The sequence below is a fragment of the Onychomys torridus genome, chromosome 21, assembly GCF_903995425.1.
Source record: "Onychomys torridus chromosome 21, mOncTor1.1, whole genome shotgun sequence".
Lineage (NCBI taxonomy): Eukaryota > Metazoa > Chordata > Mammalia > Rodentia > Cricetidae > Onychomys > Onychomys torridus.
In genome coordinates, this window is record NC_050463.1 from 46469513 (window position 1) to 46493446 (window position 23934).

The following is a 23934-nucleotide window of genomic DNA, read 5'->3' on the forward strand; positions in this document are numbered from 1 at the left end:
GAGACAAGGATAAGAAAAATGACCCATGAGGAGTAATGAATAGTTAGTCACTAGGTGATAGGTAGAGTATTGTCACATAGGCATGCACTTTTCTATTTGGACTTGACTATGTGAACAAGGACTATAACTTTAATACCATACAGGTAGCCCTTGGTGTGCCAGATTATATGAAGGAAGGGACTCATTGTATATAATGATGATTCTTTAGAGACCCAGAGGAAATTCAGACAATTAAAATTTTTTTATCTATTTATATTTTATGCATGAGTGTTCTGCATGTATACCTACATGCCAGAAGAGGGCATCAGATCCTGTTATACGTGGTTGTGAGCTACTATGTGGGTGCTGGGAATTGAACTCAGGTCCTCTAAAGAGCAGCCAATGTTCTTAACCACTGAGCTATCTCTCCAGCCCCAGAAATTCAGACTTTTTAAGATAAATATTTTATTCTTTGAGAATCTCATACGATGTAGTTTTCGAAAAAATTCAAGTTTTGACTGGGATATATTAAAATTTATATATGAGAATCTCATACGATGTAGTTTTGAAAAAATTCAAGTTTTGACTGGGATATATTAAAATTAATACAATAACAAAATTAAAATATGACTTGTGCCGGACAGTGGTGACACACGTTTTTTAATCTCAGCACATGGGAAGCAGAGGCAGGTGGATCGAACTCTTGAGTTCGAGGCCAGCCTGGTCTATGAAGCAAGTTTCAGGTCAGCCAGGACTGTTAAACAGAGAAACCCTTTTCTGAAAAACCCAAGCAGAAATATATGACTTCTGACATTCAGAGATTTTAAAAAAAAAAAAATACTATGGAGCCAGAGATTATTTCTAGTTAATATTTTCCTTTTTTTCTTCCTTTGGTTTTTTCAAGACAGGGTTTCTCTACATAGCTTTGCACCTTTTCCTGTAACTCACTTGGTAGCCCAGGCTGGCCTTGAACTCACAGATCCGTCTGGCTCTGCCTCCCGAGTGCTGGGATTAAAGGCGTGCACCACCACCACCTCCCAGCTACTAGTTAATATTTTCATTTGTTTATGCATTGATCTGAGTATTTAATGTTTTCTTTAGGAAAGATTAAGATGCAGTGTTGCTTTTAATAGTATCACAGTCTGATAGATAATTTTCTTTTCTTTCTTTCTTTCTTTCTTTCTTTCTTTCTTTCTTTCTTTCTTTCTTTTTTTTTTGGTTTTTCGAGACAAGGTTTCTCTGTAGCTTTGGAACATGTCCTGGACTAGCTCTGTAGACCAGGCTGGCCTCGAATGCAGAGATCCACCTGCCTCTGCCTTCTGAATGCTGGGATTACAGGCGTGCACCACCACCGCCCGGCTGATAGATAATTTTAAAAGTGAGAATAAGTTGGTCATGATGATACAAACCTTTGATACCAGCCTGGGGAAACAGAGGCAGGTGAATCTCTTTGAGCTCAAGGCCACCTGGTGAGTCCCAGGCTCTAAATAAGTAAGTAAGTAAGTAAGTAAGTAAATAAGTAAAGAAAGAAAGAAAGAAAGAAAGAAAGAGAGAGAGAGAGAGAGAGAGAGAGAGAGAGAGAAAGAAAGAAAGAAAGACACTTTCACGTACCTAAGACCATCAGAAACACAGATGTTTACATTATGATTCATAACAGTGGCAAAATTACAGTTATGAAGTAGCAATGAAAATAACTGTATGGTTGGGGGTCACCACACATGAGGAACTGTACTAAAGTGTCTCAGCATTAGGAAGGTTGAGAACCACTGTCCTAGATAATTCTAATGCTTTGTATGCAAACAAAATGCTAGCTGTTTGGACGTAGTATGCCTTTTGGGTGTAGAAAATGAGCCCTGACATGCTTTGTCAGAGCTGGGCAGGTAAAGAGGCAGACTCTAGCTGGAGGGTAAGATAGGGTAAAGTAACTTACGCTGTGATTTGCTTGGTTAGTCAGTATTTCTGGAGTATGGTGTCAGTCATCAAACTTATCCTTTAAGGGTAAGATAGTATATACTTCAGGTTTTGTTGGCTATATACTGTGTTGAAAATCCTGGGGCATATGTGGAAAATAGACTGACTTGTATTATTCAAGACTTTCAAACTTAGAACATGTCTGTGCTTTTGTTTTTTGTTATTCTGAGACAGGTTTCTCTGTGTAACAGCCCTGGCTGTCCTGGAAATCACTCTGTAGACCAGGCTGGTCTCAAAGTTTCTTACAGAGATCCACCTGCCTCTTCCTCCTGAGTGCTGGGATCAAAGGCATGTGCCGCCACCCTCAAACCAGCAAACATGTCTTCTTTTGTTTGTTTGTTTGAGACAGAGTCTCACTATGTAGACCAGGCTGGCTTCAAACTTGAGAGATCTGCCTGCCTTTGTCTCCTGAGTGCTGGGATTAAAGGTCTGACCACCATGCATGGCTGCTAGATAACATTTTTAAAGTTTGAAAAATAGTGCTTTTGAAAGAGAGACCTTGTATCTAAAGAATACCAGAGTCCTGCAGCTGGAGAGATGGTTCAGCAGTTAAGAGCCTTGTTCTTCTTGCAGAGGACCCAAGTTTGGTTCCCAGCACTCACAAGGTGGCTCATAGCCATCTGTAATTCCAATTCTAGGGGATCTGTCACCTTCTTCAGACTTACATGGGCACCAGGCACACGTGTGGTAAACACACATATACAGAAGCAAAGCACTCACACACACATTTAAAATAAAATAGATAATTGTAAAAAGTAAAACTAGCATTTGAGAGGCAGCTGGGGAACCTTCAGAGTCACAGGAAGTGTGAGAGCTGGTTAGGGAGAGCCAGGGGATACATTGTCAGCAGCAGCAGTGGGCAGTGTCAGGGCTGCAGATAGAGAAACAGAGTAGGAGAGCCCAATAGTATTGTATGGTGAGAATGTCACTCTGGTCACTTCAAACAGGCTCAGTTCCAATCTCAGAACAGTGGATGGGTGGCAGAGGCCAGTCATTATGTCACAAGAAACTTAGAAGAAGAAGGGAAGGAAGATACTGAACATTCCTACTGAGACTGTTTAAAAGTTTTTGAAATTCTGTTAATAATCACCATTGATGATGTTTCATAGGAAAAGAGCAACATGGAAATAGATATGACATATCAACTGAAAGTGATACAGCAGAGTTTAGAGCAAGAAGAAGCCGAACACAAGACCACAAAAGCACGTCTAGCAGATAAAAACAAGATCTATGAATCCATTGAAGAAGCTAAATCAGAAGCCATGAAAGGTATGCACTGTGAGGTGTGCTCCCAACAACACTGTCCATGAAAGGTGTGCACTGTGAGGTGTGCTCCCAGTAACACTGTCCATGAAAGGTGTGCACTGTGAGGTGTGCTCCCAACAACACTGTCCATGAAAGGTGTGCACTGTGAGGTGTGCTCCCAACAACACTGTCCATGAAAGGTGTGCACTGTGAGGTGTGCTCCCAGCAACATTGTCCAAGAGTTAGTCTTCACTTTTACAAAGTAAAATATGTATTTATATTTCCAAGTATTCTGAACTAAAAGGAAGAAAAGTACCAGGGAAACTTCATATATTTTAAAAAACCTTTGTATCATTACAATAGTTTCTAAGAAACTAAAGCCCAAATACAAAATTATCTCCCATCCATCAGTGGCATCGATGGCATAAGGTGTATTATGTGGTCCTCTATACTGATAATTGGGAAATACGTCCTTTGTCCTAATATTTACTGTAGTTTGAGATTTCTAGCTGTGTTACAAAAGTATTAATAGTTACGTAAGACCAAAACTTGCATAATAGCCCAGCTAGAGGAGTGGTTCTCAACCTTCCTGATGCTGTGACCCTTTAATACAGTTCATGTTGTGGTGACCCCTAACCATAAAATTATTTTTATTGCTACTGCATAACTGTAATTTTGCTACTGTGTTAAATCAGAATGTAAATATCTGTTTTCCTATGGTCTTAGGCAACCCATGTGAAAGGGTTATTTGATCCCAAAAGGTCATGACCCTCAGATTGAGAACCACTGTGCTCAACTATTTAGCTCACTGAGTATTTTGGACTCTGACATACTAAAGTTGCCAGTCAGATTTTATTAAAGCCGTATCATATTAATATATCCCAAAGTTAGCTTCCATAGACCACCAGTCTTTGCATTAGAGTTACCTTAGGATAGTTTGTTTCCTATTTATTATTAAAATAGACTTGGAATTCCAGAAATAATCAGTACTTAAGAATATTTTTGTCCAAGTCTTAGAACTTCTTACTGAGGCAGACTATTATGAATAGCTTAGAAGAAATAGCCTTTCACTCTTTAAATATAATTAACATTTAGATTTTCTTATCACAGCCAACTTAGTTTAAAGCAGTAATTCAGGGTGATAAGAAATGAAATGGTGGCACATGCCTTTAATCCCAGCACTCAGGAGGACAAAGCAGGTAGGTCTCAGCAGGGGCTACACAGTGAGACCCTGTCTCAGGAAAAAAAAAAAAAAAAGATAGAGAACTGAAGCAGGTACTTTATTTAGAAAGGTCTAATCTGAAGAGATGAAGTTAATGGACTGTGTATTTCCTTGTCTGTGGTCTAGAAGAGAATTAAGTTGTTTGGGGCTATAATTTATATGCAGTAAAGTTGAATAGTTTTGATGTTTGTGTTACACTCATATAGCTACCACCAAAGCAAGTTTGTAGAATATGTTTTCCACCTCAGGAAGTTTTCTTGTGGTTCTTTCTGTTCTCTATACCAATATGATGTGGTTTTTTTAAATGAATATTTTAATTTATTTATTGAGTAAACAAATGCATTTATTTTTTGATTATTTTCCAAACTGACAAAAGTGAAACAATTCAATATAACTTAATTGTTTCCAGTGGTTACTTGGAACACTAATACATGATACGTGATAACTTCCTTATATTTTACACATAGGCAGACAATAAATACTATAGATATCTTTCAAGCCTAGATCTAAATTCTTGCTCTTTCGTCTACATGTTATCCCCTCCATAGATTAAGAATATGGCTTGAACAGACGGTGGTGTTAGGTTGTGGAAATCAAGTGCAGTTGTACATATAAAATAATTAGAAATACTTTCTATTTGTAGCATGTAGAGAATGTTTCATCTATCTGTACAGTTTTGAAGACCCTTCACTACATATTTTCAGTTCTGGTCAGGGAGGGAGGTGGTTTGATGGATGTACTTGTTGTACATGGATGGGCCCTTATAAGATCCAGGCAGGCATAGCAGCCACTGGAATCCTAGCACTTAGGAAATGGGGGGTTGGGGGAAGGATGATATCCCTGGGGCAAGCTCACTAGCTAGAGAAGCCAGAGTTAGTAGGTTCCACGTTAACCCACCAAGAGGCCCTGCCACAGGATATAGTGGAGAGCAAACAAGGTCTTTATGTACATGTGAACACGTGTACACTTAAAAAAGACCTGAAAATTAATGTAGTTCATTCTTCCCTAATGAAACTTTATAAATGATGGTTGGATGTTAAACATTAGGTGTGAGAGGGCAGAGGAATCTTCCTTGGAAATGAACTGAAAAAAGATTGGGCTGGAGAGATGGCTCAGAGGTTAAGAGCATTGGCTGCTCTTCCAGAGGTCCTGAGTTCAATTCCCAGCAACCACATAGTAGCTCACAACCATCTGTAATGAGATCTGGTGCCCTCTTCTGGCCTGCAGGCACATATGCTGTATACATAATAAATAAATAAATCAAAAAAAAAAAAAAAAAGCAAAGATTACCTGCATTCCTACTAAGTAAACATAATACTTCATAGATTTACTCCATTTTCTCCTACCATTTTACTAATAAAAAAATACATTATAAGTGTTTATGAGCATTTACTTGCTAATGCCTGCCATATGCCTGACAGTATTTTAAGTCCCATATATGAATTAACTTAAAAACTTCCTTGCCGTATGCTGGAGATTAAATACCATTACCCCCCTAGATGGAAGGGAGTTAAGGCCAAAGAAGTTAATTTACCTACTCAAATAATTAGTAAGCAGCAGAGCCAAGATTTAAGCTAAGAAAGTTTGGTTCCTGAGTCTGTCTCCCCAAACATAATTTCAGCACCTTTGTAATAATATATTACTATGGGAAGAGAAGTGATGAAATCTGCATGGAATGCTTTCGGGTAAAAATAGTTACACTGTTTCATTGAAAGATGCCAGTGTCTTACAGAACTACAAAGACAGGATTATCTTTTTTCCACTAGAATAAATGTAGTATCACAAGTAGCCTAAAATTCATAATATTTCAAATATATTTGAAGTGATAAAATGTTCATTTAGAAACAAATAACAATGTAGGACAGTACCACTTGCTCTTAATTAAAATACTTACATTTCAGACTCACAGTTGTGTCCACTTTCATTGTACTAGAAATGGAGAAGAAGCTGTTGGAAGAAAGGTCTTTAAAGCAGAAGGTGGAGAACCTGCTCCTGGAAGCTGAGAAAAGATGCTCTCTATTGGACTGTGATCTCAAACAGTCACAGCAGAAACTCAGCGAGCTGCTGGAGCAGAAAGATGTGCTAAGTGAGGATGTGAGTGTGAATTATATACCAAGTGAAAGTTAACGAACCAATAAGAAACTAGCTGTATTGGGGACATTGAATGGTGACGGCATTATTTAACTTTTTCTTGTAGTAGTCTGTACAATCTGTTGGGTTGAATGGATTTTGGTGATAGAGTAAGTCAGCCATTACTGAAAAATTTTGAGTTTCTTATACCTTAAAGATTACATTTTCTTTAAAAATATTAGAAATATTATCTGTATTTTAATGTGATATGAGTAAGAAAAGCATTATTCTTGAGAAAAATAAAAATAATTTACTTAAATACACAGTATACAATTTACCTTTTTAGGTTAGAAATTTGACATTAAAAATAGAACAGGAAACTCAGAAGCGTTGCCTTATGCAAAATGACCTGAAGATGCAGACCCAGCAAGTCAACACCCTAAAAATGTCAGAAAAGCAGATAAAGCAGGAAAATAATCATCTCATGGAAATGAAAATGAACTTGGAAAAGCAAAATGCTGAACTTCGAAAGTAAGTTAACTGGTTCAGACAGTTTGATTGATGGCTTCTGAGAGGTTTTGTGTTACATATACAATGGTATTTATTTAAAATGAAAGCCAGATGTGATAATTCCTATAATCCCAACATTTGCGAGTGTGAAAACAGATTGGAATTCTAGAGCCAATTTATATAGAAATATGAAAGTAAAATAAAACTTAAAATACAGGCACACATGGCATTAGCTGTGGGATTAATGACATGATAATGACATATAGCCTCAGGAAAAGCCTGTGCACAGTACTGAAGGAGTTGGTTTTCTTTGTGTGTGTGTGGTTTCTTGGGTTGTTTTTGGTATTTTGTTGTTGTAACTATTTTATAGTCTTCACTGTGTAGCCCTGGCTGGCCACAGCCTTCTAGGGATGTTCCTTCTTCAGCCTCCAGAGTACTAGGACTCCACATACTAGTCACCACATCTAGCTTTCAGTTGTTTGGATTCTTGGGTTTTTTTTGTTTTGTTTTGTTTTGTTTTTTTAAAGATTTATTTATTATGTATACAGTGTTCTGCCTGCATGCTAAAAGAGGGCGACAGATCTCATTACAGATGGTTGTGAACCACCATGTGGTTACTGGGAATTGAACTCAGGACCTCTGGAAGAACAGCCAATGTTCATTACTGCTGAGCCATTTCTCCAGCTCTTGTTTTGTTTTTTGATACATGGTCTCTTGAAATTCTCCAGGCTGGCTTTGAACTCACAGTCCTTCCTGCCCCAGCCTCCCAGTTGCTGGGATTACAGACCCTGCCACCAGGCCTGCAGGGACAAGAGTTTGGAAGGCAGTGTGGTAAAGTTGGTGCTAGCATGAAAGTGACATGATTGCAGGGATTCTCTGCAGAATAGCTGAGTTTAAATGTGTATACTTTACTAAAGACTTGGTCTCTTCTTGTTCACAGAGAGCGGCAGGATGCAGACGGGCAGATGAAGGAATTGCAAGACCAGCTTGAAGCAGAGCAGTATTTCTCAGTAAGGCACTTCCTACAGAACCAGAGAATGATTGTCTCTTGATTGAAACACATACTTGTTTCACTTGATGTGTTTCCGTATTTTGGGTGTGGGCATGCATCTGTACCATGTGCATGCCTGGTACCCTGGGAGGTCAGAAGAGGGTAGATGCACAACTTTGGTTTGTTTGCCTCGGCTTACTTTGGTTTTAGGTTTTTTAACAGTCCTGCTGTATATCCCAGGCTGGGCTCCAATGTGCAAACTTTCACCTCCTGAGTACTGGGATTATAGTAGTTTACCATCATACCAGACAGAGATTTCGGTGGAGTCTTACACAACTCATAAAAAACAGACAGGGATTGGGGATGTAGCTCAGTGGTAAAATACTTGCCTAACATGGAGGTCCTGAGTTCAGTACCCACTATATCACAAAAAAAGAAAAAAAAGTGCTGGGCAAAAGACTGTGGCCTGTTTTATCGGAATCCTTTATCAGACTGGCTTGGTAGTATGTGCCTACAGTTGCAGCTACCAGGCAGGCTGAGGTGGGCAGATTACTTGATCCCACAACATTGAAGTCAATCTGGGCAACCAAAGGGAAGACAACTGTCTTAAAACAACAAATCAGTTGTTGTTGCTGGAGCATAATTCTAAGCATAAACTATTACCAATCTGTGAAGCTGGTTAAAAGCATCACCTTTTGGGAATTGTGCTTTTGTAATGAAAGGAATAAAATTGTCATTTTGATATTTGTGGGGTTTTTTTTTTTTTTTTTGAGACCACTTTAAAAATACGAAGTATTTCCCCTCCCTTGTTTTTCGAGGGAGGGTTTTTCGACACAGGGTTTCTCTGTGTAGCCCTGGCTGTCCTGGAACTCGTTCTGTAGACCAGGCTGGCCTCGAACTCAAGAGATCCACCTGCCTCTGCCTCTTGAGTGCCAGAATTAAAGGTGTCTGCCACGACTGCCTAGCAATATGAAGTATTTTAGCCAGCAGTGGTTTTCATTACCTCTTCATTTATACTGCCAGCCTGTACATTTAATTGGAATTATTGCTATAATATTTAGTTGAAAGTCATACTTTATACATTGTTAACTGGCTTTTTTTTAGGTGTTGAGTATCCTAGGAACTGAATGTAGGATACATAATCTACAATGCACTTTGGTTGCTAGCCAAATATTTGTTTATTAATTGGTGACTGGAAAATGGGAAAACCCACAAAACTATTGATATTTCAGGAGCCCCAAATTACTCAACATTGAGTAAATATTTATATATATTGAGCTTTTTGCCTGGCTAGGTTTTGAATGTAAGTCATATTCTTGGTGATAAGGTCACATTTCTGTTTTGCTGCTTAGACCCTCTATAAGACACAAGTTCGAGAACTTAAGGAGGAAAGTGAAGAGAAGACTAAGCTTTGTAAAGAATTACAGCAGAAGAAGCAGGATTTACAGGATGAAAGGTAAGGTCAGGACCTGGTCCCTTGTCCATGGATACGTGCCACGTGCTCAGCCTCCTTTCCATCAAGTAAAAAATCTGATGGGGAATCAAGTGGAGAAAGACTTTTGACTTCCTAATGAAAATTGATCATTCAAAAGCCATCTCCGAGGGATCTGGGACTCAGCTTAGGTAGACTGTGTGCTTAGAACACATGAAGCCTTGGTTCAATCCCATTACCATATTCTTCCATTTTCATGATATGTCTCTCAAATACAGAGACTCTTTGGCTGCCCAGCTAGAGATCACCCTGACCAAAGCAGATTCTGAGCAGCTGGCTCGTTCCATTGCTGAGGAACAGTATTCTGATTTGGAAAAAGAGAAGATCATGAAAGAGCTGGAGATAAAGGAAATGATGGCTAGACACAAACAAGAACTCACTGAGAAGGATGCCACAATTGCGTCTGTAAGTACAAGTCGTGTGCTCTGGCTCGGAGTCCCAGTGCTGGGTCAGCAAGTCTCAAGAACATCTGGGGCTGTGTCAGCTGTGACCGAATCTAACTAAAGGAATACTTCAGAGTGTTTGAACCTAGATAGTAATAAGGCCAGCAGGAAGGGACTCAGTCAATAAATGGTTTTGGAATCATGGGATTTTTGTGCAAATGGAATAAAGTTAGAGCCTTACTAAGTAAATTGTACCTAGCTTAAGGACCAAATGTGAAAAATAAAAATTTGAAGCAATTAGAACCTAAAACATCTATGTGACACACACACACACACACACACACACACACACACACACACACACATACACACACACCAGCAGGGTAATACATTTTGTTGTTCTTTATTTTGATCTCAAAATGGCCCAGAATTTACAATCTTCTTCCTGCCTCACCCTCCCAAGTGCTGGGATTAGAAACATTACCTGCCATTCCCACATGGTATCTTAATTCTCACTATCTCTGGCTGCCTGGGCTTCACTCTGCAGACCAGACTGGCCTTGAATTCATAGGCATTCTCCTGCATTTGTTCACTGAGTGTTTAGTGAGGGGTGTGCCCTACCATCATGTATTAAATAAATCACATATGTTATTCATAGTAGAAATTTGAAGTATTTGGTGGGAAAGTTGAATGTATAAATTATAATAAAACTTGAGGAAGGAAGGATAGGAATATAATCTCAAAAGAACTATAGAATTCAATAGAAAAAGGATGTCAGCTTTTTCAATACAATCTCATTTTTTATTTTAAAGTAACATTGGGAGGAAAATACTAGTTTTTAAACTTAATCTGCATGATTGGAACACCTTTGTTTTCCCTTTTCTTGATTTATTAAATAGTTTTCTCATTTAAAAATGCTAAGGAGTTGTGAAAAGAGGGCAAAGTTTTGGCTTTTTGAGATATGTAACAAGTTTTGAGGGAGCAGCAGTTTTATTAAGGACAAGTGTGTGTGGTAACACAAGGGGAAGTGAGGAGGTGAGAAGTGTTCTGGGGTCTCAGTTTGGACTACTGTTTGACAACTAAAGTTGTGTAGATTGATACATGGTTCCTCTCCCCCCACCCCTCACTTGTTTCTTAGCTTGAAGAAACCAATAGGACACTAACTAGTGATGTTGCGAATCTTGCAAATGAGAAAGAAGAGCTGAACAACAAGCTGAAAGACACTCAAGAACGTACGTATGAGCAGGAAGGAGCTTGCTATGAACACACCTGGAGCTGGATCTGTGGGTGTAATTGGTCTCTCTCTTTTCAGAACTCTCCAAGTTGAAAGATGAAGAGATCAGCGCAGCATCTATTAAAGCGCAGTTTGAGAAGCAGCTGCTGACTGAGAGAACACTCAAGACTCAAGTATGCCACCAGAGTGCAAATGCGCTTTTGAACTTGGTTTTCATCCCTGTCGCCTGTCGCCTGTCGCCTGTCACTCTGGCTCTCCAGGGCAATAGCTGTGCTCATCGCAATACCAGTGTTTAGATAGTTTCCTTGTTTACTTCTGTCCAGTTAGAAGAAACTTCGTATGGCCCACATTCTCTTGCAGCTTTTTCTTATTTGCTAATAGCCTGAAAAGAGTCAGGTGCTCTGAAAGGGCATATATGACTGTTGACACCCTCTGCCAGCTCCCACAGCTGGATTTGTACCGGAACATGTGGGTGCTAGTCCTGTTCTCTGTTGTAGGACAAAGTACATTTTAGTGCCAGGGCAGAATTTACCTCCTCCAGATAGGAGGAGGACAATTGCCTATTAAAACCTCTTATAGGAAAAGTTGAGTTAGTAGAAAATTACATCAGATGAAGCGTGTAATTTAGTGGGGAACACATCCAGGGCCTGGCATACGCTAGGCAAGCATCCTGCCCAAGCTATGCTCACAGCCCTTCAAACACATTAAATTTTCATTCTCAAAAATCATGAGAATAAAATACTATTTAGGATACGGGATGAATATTAGTAAAAAGAAGTGCATTATTTAAAGTAAAAGTTCTGTGTATGCTTGTCATAGGTGTGTGTATGTGCATATGTGTGTACATGTGAAGTGTGTACATATGTGTGTGGTGTGTGGAGACCAGATACTGCTTCTGGTGTCTTCCTCTATTACTGTCTGCTTCCCCCCACCCCCCTTTAAAAAAGGGACTTAACCTTCATTTGTTTATGTGCTTGTGCCCACGGAAGCAGAAGAGGGTGTTGGGTCCAGTGGAGCTGGATTTACAAGTGGTTGTAAGTACCTGACATGGGTGCTGGGAACTGAACTCGGTTCTTCCAGAAACTGGACAGCATTTGAATCATTGAGCCGTCTCTCCAGCCCCTTTCCACCATATATTTTGAGACAAGATCTCTTACCAAGTCTGGAGCTCACAGATTGGGCAGGACTAGCTGAACCTGGGGGATCCTTCTGTCTCCAACCCCACCCCACCCCAGCACTGCGGTTAGAGCAAGCACCACTGTGCCTGGCTTTACACGTGGGTGTCAGGATCTGAACTCAGGTCCCTCTGCTCGTACAGTGGACACTTTACTGACTGAGCCTCTGCCCAAGCTCCAAGGGATTTCTTCATAGCCCTGTCTGTAGGAGAGGAATTGCTGGTGATCATGGAGCTTGTAATAAGTGAGTTTCTGAGAAGACATCAACATAATTATTTATTCTTATTTTTTAAGGCTGTGAATAAGTTGGCGGAGATCATGAATCGCAAAGAACCTGTCAAGCGTGGTAGTGACACCGATGTGCGAAGGAAAGAGAAGGAGAACAGGAAACTCCATATGGAGCTTAAGTCTGAACGTGAAAAGTTGACGCAGCAGATGATCAAGTACCAGAGGGAACTGAATGAAATGCAGGCTGTAAGAATACTCTTTTACATTGAAAACCTCTGTTAAAGACAGTTATTTCCGTGTCGGTATGGTGGCAGGAGATTTCTATTCTAATTATTACTGAACCATGGCCTGCAGTTACAGTGTCTGTCTCATCTGTTAGATGTTCTCTTACAGAACATTTCTATTCTAATTATTACTGAGCCACAACCCATAGTTACAGTGTCCATCTCATCTGTTATATGTTCTCTTACAGCAAATAGCTGAAGAGAGCCAGATTCGAATTGAACTCCAGATGACCCTGGACAGTAAAGACAGTGACATTGAGCAGCTGCGGTCACAGCTCCAGGCCTTGCATATTGGTATGGACAGTTCCAGTATAGGCAGTGGACCAGGAGAGGTTGAGCCTGACGATGGTTTTCCAGGTACACATTTTTGGTCAGCCTTGTATTTATTTGCCTGAAATGTAAGTCAGCTGCGTACTTTCAGGTCCATGACTGACTTTGCTCTTGAGAAAAATATTGGGCATTTCTTTAAGGGAAAACCTACTTTTTAGAGTGGGGATTCACATGACATTTTGGACTTGTTTCTTTAAAAACAGACACATAAATTCTAAATGTTTAGGTGTTTAACTCTTATGTTATATAGTGGCTGTCTGTCTTTTAAGCTTTCCTTTTTCTCTCTCCACTCTGCCTTGCTCCTGACTTGTGGGCCTTTAGTCCATATCACTCAGTCACACACTATGGAGTCCATGTCCTTCACCTACCAGCGCTCCTCTACTTCTCTCAATATTGCCACTAAGCCCTCCAGTTCTCACACGCTTCTTGACTCTGATTCTGAAGAAGATTCTTTGCCTTACTTACCCATTTCATCGGACCCTAATGGTGCAGGTGACATCCTGAAAATCTTTGTCTTTGGAGTTTTCCCGGCTACTTAATTTTACCTTTTGAAAAAAAAACTTTTCATAACATTAACTAACACCACTCACTCCAACATGCTGTGTAGATGCAGTAAACAATGAATTGCTGCATGAACTGTAATTCCGATTTTAAGGCATTTTTCAAATAGCTCGTGATTGTGTTTGCTAGATCGTTTGACTTTTGCCAACTTTCTGGAAACAAAACAGTGTGTTCTATATCCTTGAAAGTGCATGGCCTCCTCTGTTTTCAGACTTTTCTGTAGTTCTGTATCAAGAGTGACAGTACAGAAAAGAACAAAATCATGAGACCTGTTTCAGAGACTGTGTTCAGGTTTGCACTGAGTACATACATGTTCATGGTATGCTAAGCCTTAAAAGAGCACATGAAACAATCTGGCCTTGGTCTTACCCTGAAAAGCCTCACAGGTGAAATGAAGAATCCAAGAGCATCTTTTAAACTCACAGACGTTCTCACTGATTTCTCTAGACTCCAGTCTCTTTATCTACATGAAGGATAGAGTTCTGTTATGTGGAGTAGTGAGGAGATAGAGAACTTATATAAGTCTTCTAGTACAGTTGGTGCATAATAGTTAAAATCTGTAACAACTTGTATTATTGGAATATTCTCTTAAAATGCCATCCCCCTTGCTAATTTCATTTGAAAAATCTGACCAAATTGATAAGAAGAGTCTAAGGGCTTAAGATACTTTGTTTTGTTGATTGTTTAATTGATTTAATATTTTAGAGCCTAGAAATCCTGATTATATTATTGTTGCTTGGTAGACAGATTTGATCTTGTTGTACACAGAATAGCCATTCTAAAAGCCCGTTTTCTGAACACATCCTCCTCTGAAGTGCTTTCTACTCAGCAGTGCACACCACACCTCTAGACAGCTCATTCTCCACAGGAAGAGTGAAGGTTTGATGTAGACGTGCCGTGAAAAGAGCTCGGGGCGCTGGTGTGGCTTTCTCTGAATTCTGCCAGTGCATGAATTTAATCAATGGGGTACTTGATGTTATAATTTGGAGTATTTATTTCTGATGTGATGTGAACTTGATTTTTATTTTGCATCGTGGAATGTGCTTCTACTGATTATGTGTTATTATAGTAGCCCAGGTACTAGATGGTCTAAATTCTAAAGGGCAGATTTGATTGGTTTGTGACTTACACCTTAAGTTCTCTCTTGTCAGGGAGAATCATTGTATTTATATGCATATATTATGATTACTTACAGAATCAAGATTGGAAGGATGGTTGTCATTGCCTGTGCGGAACAACACTAAAAAGTTTGGATGGGTTAAAAAGGTAATAAGTGCTTTTGAATGTGGTTCTTTTGGATTCTGGTTTAACTGTAGCCATTTTTCTTCTGGAGTTGTAGGGTGGGCATGCCTTCATGTCTGGATACAAAAAGCCTGCTTATGCTTTCTGGGTGGACTGATGTGACTTGCTATCTATGTGGAAGAATTTTACTCTCTGGTTGTTACTAAAATGGGTTCTGAGGTCATTAAGTAGAGGCCTGTTCCTCCAGTGCGTTTGTGTCCTGTGGGAAACTACTCCAGATGTGATAGAAGACCCTTGACACTTGTGTTACCATGGCTGTTCATTTTGATCAGGGTGATGCACATTCATTCTGTGTGTAGATCCAAAGTTTAAAATAGATCTGCTTTCAGTTTCATTTGTTTCTTCCCCTCATTTACTTAGTTAAAATATCTACAAACAAATAAATAAAAATCTATAGGGAGATCTGTTGTTACCTTACGGAAAACATCCCTAATGCTGCATTACTGCTTTGTATTTACTTTCATAGCATATGACTACCATAAATACAGAATTTCTTGTAAAAGAAAATTCAGTGCATAGTAATTGATCAGTCTCTTCCTTTCCTCTTTTTAACAGTATGTGATTGTAAGCAGTAAGAAGATCCTCTTCTACGACAGCGAACAAGATAAAGAGCAGTCTAACCCTTACATGGTTCTCGATATAGAGTAAGTGTCTGGCGTTAAAGCCTGTGGAGAGCAGTAGGACTTGTCCCTCACAACAGTCACAGTGCAGCACTCTCCACAGTGTAACAACTTCCCTTTGATTTCCTTCCTAGAAATGAAAGTTGGCAGTGTGTGCTGTGGAAGACATCTGTATTTCATGGCTCCTTAATACACTATTTTCTGAAGAAAGTTCAACTTGGAAATTTCTCTATCTTAAAAATTTTTGAAACAATAAAACAAACTAGTCAACTAGGTGCATGCCTTTACTCCTGGCCCTTGAAGGGCAAAGGCAGGAGGATCTCTGAGGGCAGCCTGGTCTACAATAGTGAGTTTCAGGACAGCCATGGTGAGACTGACCATGTCTCAATAAAACGAAAACAAGCCACCACCACCAATAAAAACCAAGCTAGTCTATGAGCTTCTAACATGAACCAATAAAATAGCTGATTTTTAACTCCTGGTATAAGATGACCAATGTAATGTAATCCTTGGGTAATATTTCATTTATTCTTTTATTTAAAAATCTTCTATAGCAAGCTGTTTCATGTCCGACCTGTTACCCAGACAGATGTGTACAGAGCAGATGCTAAAGAAATTCCGAGGATATTCCAGGTAAACATAGTGTTTGTTTTCACCCTTAGAGGTTCTTTTGTGACACGATGTTTTAGATCCCTTTCTTCCCTGGCCTGAGGCTGCTTCACCCTCTCCTGTGTCTCCGCTGGCTGGAGACAGCTGGCTCTTACAGTGTGCTGCTTCTGTTTAGGACAGCTCCGCCCTGGGGCTTGTGTTTGTTGGTCTCTGCTATGCTTCTGGGCTTTGTTGGCCTTTCACAAGACAGGTCAGTGGTGGTGCTTGGTTTTTAGAGTGTGAACTTAGTCCTGTTTTGGTTTTATTCTCAACTCTGGAAATTTTAAAAAGTCACTATCAAGTGAAAGCTGTGGCACTTTGACTTCTTATTTAAAATGGAGGCAAGCATTACTTTCCTGCTTCCTTTTGAAAAGTTTTTAAACGGTAAGGGTTGGGGAGATGGCGTGATGGTTCAGAACTCTTACAGCTCCATCAGAGGACAGTGTTCACAGCAGACAGCTCACAAACACCTGTTACCCCAGCTCCATGGGACCCATTGTCCCCTTCTGATGTGCGTGCGCGCGCGCGCGCGCACACACACACACACACACACACACACCCCTTTTAAAAAAGTATTAAAGCTCTATAAAAACCATTGTGCCTGATCCACTGTAGGGGAGTTGTCGTGTGTGTGTGTGTGTGTGTGTGTGTGTGTGTGTGTGTGTGTGTGTCCGTCCGTCCCTGTGCTTATGCTCTTTTATTTGGGCATTTATTTGCATATCTTCTTTTCTTTTATCCCTCAACTCTCCAAATCTCTTTCAAAATGAAAATGTGCTTATAGTTCACCCACTTTCTTGTTACTGAGAAATGTAAGCCATTACTGTAGTTGTCATATTGGACTTCCGTTGTTTGTAGAGGAGGGATACTGAGGCTGGGTGCAGAGCTTGCACCTTCCACTGAATTGTACTTCTTAGCCCTAAATGTCCCTCCCAGAAGAGGAAAGGAAAAACCCACCTAATGAAGCGTAAATTTGCCTTTTGTTGGTCTGTTCTTTTGCTAGTTTTGCTCTAGCAAAGTAAGATACTAAAGCAAAAATAAGGAGGTCCTCTTTAAACAGATCAGTTCTTTTTAGTGTGAAGCAAGAGTAATTTATCAGAAATGTTTCCATATAAAAATAGCATAATGCAGGGCCTGGAGAAATGACTCCGAAGTTAAGAACAAGACCTGGGTTTAGTTCCCAGCACTTGTGTGGTGTTCACAACCATCTGTATTCCAGTTCTAGGGGATTTGATGCCCTCTTCTGACCTCTGAAAGCACTAGGCGTACATGCAGTGCACATACATACATGTAGGCAAAATATTAATAAAATAAATCCTTAAAGTGTAGCAGTCACTCCTGTCCTCTTGGTGTTTATAGATCCTGTATGCCAATGAAGGAGAAAGTAAGAAGGAGCCAGAATTTCCGGTGGAGCCTGTGGGAGAAAAATCTAATTATATTTGCCACAAAGGACATGAGTTTATTCCTACTCTTTATCACTTCCCAACTAACTGTGAGGCGTGTATGAAGCCATTGTGGCACATGTTTAAACCTCCTCCTGCTCTAGAGTGTCGTCGGTGCCACATTAAATGTCATAAAGATCACATGGACAAGAAGGAGGAGATCATAGCACCTTGCAAAGGTGAGCAGAGAAGTGCTTGCTGTGCTCTTTCCTGGGCTTGGGCATTTAAAGCACATTAATTCATTTCAAATAATTCTTTTTGTAGTTTATTATGATATATCATCGGCAAAGAATCTATTATTATTAGCAAATTCAACAGAAGAACAGCAGAAGTGGGTTAGTCGGTTGGTGAAAAAAATACCTAAGAAGCCTCCGGCTCCGGACCCTTTTGCCCGATCATCTCCTAGGACCTCAATGAAAATACAACAAAACCAGTCCATCCGGCGGCCCAGTAGACAGCTTGCTCCAAACAAACCAAGGTAATAAATAAAATATGGTAAACAAACAAAAAAATTGAAGCTACTTTCTCTCCCCCCCAAGACAGGGTTTCTCTGTAGCTTTGGAGCCTGTCCTGGACTAGCTCTGTAGACCAGGCTGGCCTCAAACTCACAGAGATCCACCTGCCTCTGTCTCCCGAGTGCTGGGATTACAGGCGTGCACCACTGCCTGGCCCAAAGCTGCTTTCTTGAAAGTTGCTTTATATTCATACTAAAAACTTGGATAATTATGATTTTCCTTTGCTTGATATTTTATTGAGTCATTGGAAACCAAATATTTTGAATTTATGGTATGCAAGTCTTATTCTCTGATGTGGGTAAAAAAATGTATTTTAGAAGTTACACATGAAATTCAACCAAAATTTAATCATACTATTTTCATCTTTAGTAAGCACATGGACTAATTAGTGATTTGGAAGATGGTGGCATGAAGATCACACACAGAACAGATGTTCACGTGTCAAGTGTAAACACATATTGCAAACTTCTTTTAGTTAGGTGATCTGAGAGGCAGAACTGAAAGCAGCTTCAGTTTTAATTTATGTCGCTAAGTGCAAAACAATGCTTGGGATTTAAAGAGCAATACAGTTCAGCTTGAGGTGAACATGCTGAGTGATGTGAGCATTGCTTGGAACTGAAGTGTCGGGTGATCTTGATATAGAGAAATGCTGAAGCCAATGGCTTCAGTGACATCATTTCATTATATGTTTGGATTTAGAAGAGCCATTTCTTGGCTTATTAGGTGCTAGACACTTATAAACATTGTTTTCCATTGAATGTGAAGGTTTGGTTAGCTGATGGATAGGACCTTTAGTATATGAGTGATAATATGCTTTGCCTGTGTTATCAGACAACACACTTATCATATGAAACTTTCTGGAAGTAATATCTCCAGGAAATAATTTAAAATGACAAAGGTAGACTTGGTGTTTTAGTACCAAAATAGTTGGATATTTTACGTGTGCAAAATATGATAAAAGTAGCCGGGTGTGGTAGTGCACTTCTTTAATGCCAGCACTGGGGAGGCAGAGGCAGGAGGATCTCTGTGAGTTTGAGGCCAGCCTAGTCTATATACTGAGTTCCAGGACAGCCAGAGCTATATAGTAAGATCTTGTCTCAAAACAAAAGAAATATGGTAAAATTAATGTAAAATAGTGACTACATGATAGTAATTAAGCTAAAGGCTCTCAAAAGGTATGTACGGAGCAGGTTGGGATTAGGAATATGAATATAGACACAGAGTCGGGGGAGGTTAGGTAACAACAATTAAAAGAGGCCAAAAAATGTCTCCAAAGGAGGGTAGAGAGGTTGCACAACATTAAAAGTAAGTTTATTAATCTACTACTACTCTTGGAGAGGATGCAGTTAGTCTGTAGCACCTGCTTCAGATGGCTTACAACTGCATATGACCTTAAGTCCAGGGTATCCAACACCCTCTTCTGGACTTGCACAACTACACTCACCTGTACACAAATAAACACACACACACACACACACACACACACACACACAATTTAAAAAAAAAATGAATCTTTTAAAAAGTCTTCATTGAGAGACAAACACTGAAGGCCATTTTGTGTGTGCCTTGTGCAAATTGTCTGAAAATTAAGTTTCTATTATCAATATTGTACAACTGTTAATGCATAAATGCTGTTTCAATACTTGATCTCTGTCTTCTGTGGCTCATAGTCAGATTAGCTATCACTAAAAAGTATAGGTTTATTTAGTTCATGGTTCTGGAAGCTAGGACATCTATGTGTTTGGAGCTTTTTTTTTTTTTTTTTTAAATTGAGACAAGGTTTCTCTGTGCTACAGCCTTCATTGTCCCGGAACTCACTCTGTAGACCAGGCTGGCCTTGAACTCACAGAGATCCACCTGCCTCTGCCTCCCAAGTTCTGGCACTAAAGGTGTAGACCACCATCACCGCCTGGCCCTTGAGACTAGGACGTCTAAACAGCATGGCACTGGCATCCAGTGAAGGCTTCTTGCACCATACCTTGGCAGAAGGCTTTCTGTGCTAAGACACAGTAAGGTTGCCCTAGAAAGCTTGCTTGTATACAGAACTATCTCCAAGGAACTCACTTATCTCTGAAATGACTGAAATTATCTCCTGAGGGTCTTTAACATTGCCACCTGGGGTTCAATTTCTAACAAGTAAATCTAGGGGTCAGATCCAGAGAGAGCTTGTTTCTACCTCCTAAGTGCATAGAGAGATTGTGTGTCCAAGGACTAGGTGTTTAGGTCCAAATAATCTAGTTTCAGAGTCTGCGCTCTTAGCTGTAAATTCCACTGTTTGACAATGATGTAAGCAGAAATTGACAGATGAAAGATGGGTTTGGAAGTGCTACTTCTAGAGTGTTTTCCTGGTCAGGTGGCACACATTTTTAATTCCAGCACTTGGGAGGCAGAGGCAGGCAGATCTCTGAAGTTCAAGGGTTACATAGTGAGACTCTGTCTTTATCAAACAAACAAGCAAAGGCTTGGCCTTACTGAGTTTAACTGAGGTTGAATTAAAGGTGTACTTTGCATTTGTAGTGTTATGCTGTGCTGAGACTGGGAAAGGCAGAGTGACAGCTGGTAGACAGTGGCAGTGTGGTGCTGGAGAGGAAGCCTGAAGCCAACTAAAAAGAATAGGGAGGTGTTTTAAAGACCTTTGACTTGATTGTTTTAATACCAGTTTCTCAGTGACCTACCAGCGTGTACAATGAGTACTGACAGTAAAGAGAAAACTGAACTTAGAAAGATTTTCAGTTGAAGTAACTAGAATCAGGTGACTAAGTGGAAGAGAGTGAGGGAGACTTTAAGGGGAGGGAGGAAGTCTTGAATATCTGCATTAATAACCTAGTGTCTATAGTTAAGTAGAAGTTTGCCACACTGGGGCAGGGAAATGCCCGGTGGGTAAGAGCACTTGCACAAGCACGAGGACCAAGTAAAACTGGGTGTGGAGGTGCGTGCCCATAGCCCTAGGGTTTGTGAAGCAGAGGCGAGAGGACCAGGAGTTCAAGCTCTGTAAGACTTTGTCTGAAAAACAAAAACAAAATAAATAATTATTTGGGGCTGGAGAGATGGCTCAGCAGTTAAGAACACTGACTACTCTTCCAGAGGACACGTGTTCAATTCCCAGCACCCACATGGCAGCTGACAACTGTCTGTAACTCCAAGATCTGACACCCTCACACAGACATACATGCAGGCAAAACACCAATGTGTATAAAAGAATAATAAATACATTTTTTAAAAAAAGAGTCTCATGCTAAAAAAAAAAAAAACAAAAAAACTGAGAAATCTGGGTTCCTCTTGTTGCTTCCTTCAAAGTGTATCTTTTATGATGTTATTTATTAACAACAACAAACAATTGTAAATTGATAGTGTAGTTCTTTTTGTACTTCTCAAACTGAAAGTCAGGGTAGCTAAATCTTTATCTGGACAGTAGGAATGAGTGTGAGGAGCAACTTATATTCTTAGCCCAGATAGCATCTGTCTTGGGTTCCCCAGAGAGCCTTTCTGCATTGTGTCCAGCCAGCGTGGTCACACCTGCACACCCCCAAGAAACTTCACTAGGTGCTTTTGTTGCTGCTCCTGAAGGGAACCCCATTCCCACCCAAGACAGGGCTTCCCTGTGTAGCCCTGGCTGTCCTGGAACTCACAGAGATTTTCCTGCCTCTGCCTCTCAAGTGCTGGGATCAAGGGTGTGCGCTGCTACCACAGAAGGGAAACGTAACAGCACTCATCACCTTCCAGCCATAGTGCTTCTCTACATTCTGCAGTCTATAAAGAACAGAGTATATAAACTTGCGAACCTCCTGTTACAGATTGCTTGATTTGGCATTTAAAGACTGGGATTGGTCATTTGATGATGGTGATGGTGAGGATGATGACGATGTTTTTGATTTCTGAAGAAATAAATGGGTAAATCAAAAAATGAATGAGTTTTTAGTTCTTCCATGTAGTGCATGTGGTTTGCACTTGGACTTTCTTTTCTCTTTTTTGGACTAGTTTTGAAATTTTACAATGTTTTTAATAGGATGTGTTTAAAGAGTAGTTTTCAGAAATACTTCTAACTAGAATTTCTGTGGCAAATGTAAAAGTAAAATGCTATGTTCAGATTCTTTATTGGCTATCAATTTTAAGTGTTTTTGAAATTAAAATATTTTATCTTAGAAATTAAACATGTAGAAATAAGAAAAGGAAAAAACTTGGATACTTTTGATTTCATTCCAGAGAAGCTGTATACAGAGAATTAAAACTTAAGTGTTTTCTGTCTCAGACTAGTTTGTGAACATAGCATGGACTTCTTTCTCCCTCTATTCTTTGTCCTTTCTAACTTGCAAGAATTAAAGCCATAAAAACTATGAATCTATTAAGTTCAGTGAAGTATCTTTCTGATTTGTTTCTGTGACGCAGTGAAATTTTACAAGAATTTGATGCTACCCTTGCCAGAAAGACTGTGAGTGACATGCTATGAACAGTTCAGTGCTTTTAAGAAACGTAAAGCCAGGCTTTGTGGCATACTTGTAATCCCAGCACTTAAGAGGTAAAGACATGGAGAGTTCAAGGTCATCTTCCAGCTCCATGGTGAATTTGAGGCTAGTCTAGGCTACATGAGACCCTGTCATTGCAACATGCAAGGCTGCAGTTCCCACACAACAGGCAAGAGGAGGCTTGTGAGGTCCATACCAGTGCAGCCTGGGTAGTGAGACCCTAAGGACAGAAAAGAGTGTAGAATGGTTTGCTCAATAACAAGACTGAATGAAAGTTAGGCCTCACAACTTTAAATCTTCATGTAGAGTAGACACTCAAGTAATCTGTATCAACTGAGCATGTTGTGACATCGTACACTTTATCATGTGACACTGTGACCTCTATACAGGCTGTGACTGTCTATATATATATATATATATATATATATATATATATATATATATATATATATACACACACCTCTTTTAGTGTCTTTGTCTTATTTTATGGTAAAGGAGGATGGAACCCAGGGCCTTGAGCTATACTCTAGTGGCTAGAGTCTAGTCTTTTATTCCTATTTTATAGATAGGAAAAACGTGGCTTGAGTTCCTCTGGCTACATAAAACCTAGCCATAAATCCTGCTGTTTTGGCTACATAAGGCAGTTAGTAGATCAGTGCTCAAACAAGAAAGACCCTGTAGCCCAGTGGTTCTCAAGCTTCTCATGATGCAGCCCTTTAATACAGCTCCTCATGCTGTGGTGACCCCCAATCATAAAGTTATTTTCCTGGCTACTTCCTAACTGTAGTTTTGCTACTGTTATGAATAGAAATGTAACTGTTTTCGGAGATAGAGGTTTGCCAAAGGAGTCATTACCCACAGTTGAGAACTGCTGCTTTAGCATATCATTTACCCCTAATATAGCTGATTAACCGCATTAAATATTTTTGGCCAGTATGGGACTTAGGAAGTCCATTGTTGTATTTAGAAAGAATGTAAATTGCATGTACCTCAAACTAAGAAAAGTAATAAAATTGAGTATGTTAATGCATGAATTGAGTGTTAGAATACAGAGGAAATGTAGTTTAATGATAAAAGTAAAATGCCTTTTCAGGGAATGTAACAGTCTCTTACTTGACTGTATCAACTAACATTATTCTCCTTCCTTTCTAGCTAACTGCCTTCTGTGAAAGCAGTTATTCTTCAGCCACAAGACTGAAATATGATGTTTCAAAACTTAACTAAAAAGCTGTATTCTACTGAGAGACTCATACACACACACACACACACACA

At 39.7% G+C, this 23934-nt stretch overlaps 1 protein-coding gene across 2 annotated transcripts in view; it reads left to right on the top strand.

Annotated features, from left to right (window-relative positions):
- Nucleotides 1-23934, top strand: part of Rock2 (Rho associated coiled-coil containing protein kinase 2) — a 98534-nt gene extending 74600 nt beyond the window's left edge. For both annotated transcript variants that reach the window (XM_036170550.1, XM_036170552.1), the window contains 16 exons: nucleotides 3060-3219; nucleotides 6351-6511; nucleotides 6834-7018; nucleotides 7938-8007; nucleotides 9341-9444; nucleotides 9699-9885; nucleotides 11002-11095; nucleotides 11176-11270; nucleotides 12567-12746; nucleotides 12973-13141; nucleotides 14871-14941; nucleotides 15533-15621; nucleotides 16152-16230; nucleotides 17602-17863; nucleotides 17949-18162; nucleotides 23815-23934. In XM_036170550.1, the coding sequence (XP_036026443.1) occupies nucleotides 3060-3219; nucleotides 6351-6511; nucleotides 6834-7018; nucleotides 7938-8007; nucleotides 9341-9444; nucleotides 9699-9885; nucleotides 11002-11095; nucleotides 11176-11270; nucleotides 12567-12746; nucleotides 12973-13141; nucleotides 14871-14941; nucleotides 15533-15621; nucleotides 16152-16230; nucleotides 17602-17863; nucleotides 17949-18162; nucleotides 23815-23818 (2124 nt within the window). In that variant the 3' untranslated portion in view covers nucleotides 23819-23934. The remainder of the gene's footprint in view (nucleotides 1-3059; nucleotides 3220-6350; nucleotides 6512-6833; nucleotides 7019-7937; nucleotides 8008-9340; nucleotides 9445-9698; nucleotides 9886-11001; nucleotides 11096-11175; nucleotides 11271-12566; nucleotides 12747-12972; nucleotides 13142-14870; nucleotides 14942-15532; nucleotides 15622-16151; nucleotides 16231-17601; nucleotides 17864-17948; nucleotides 18163-23814) is intronic.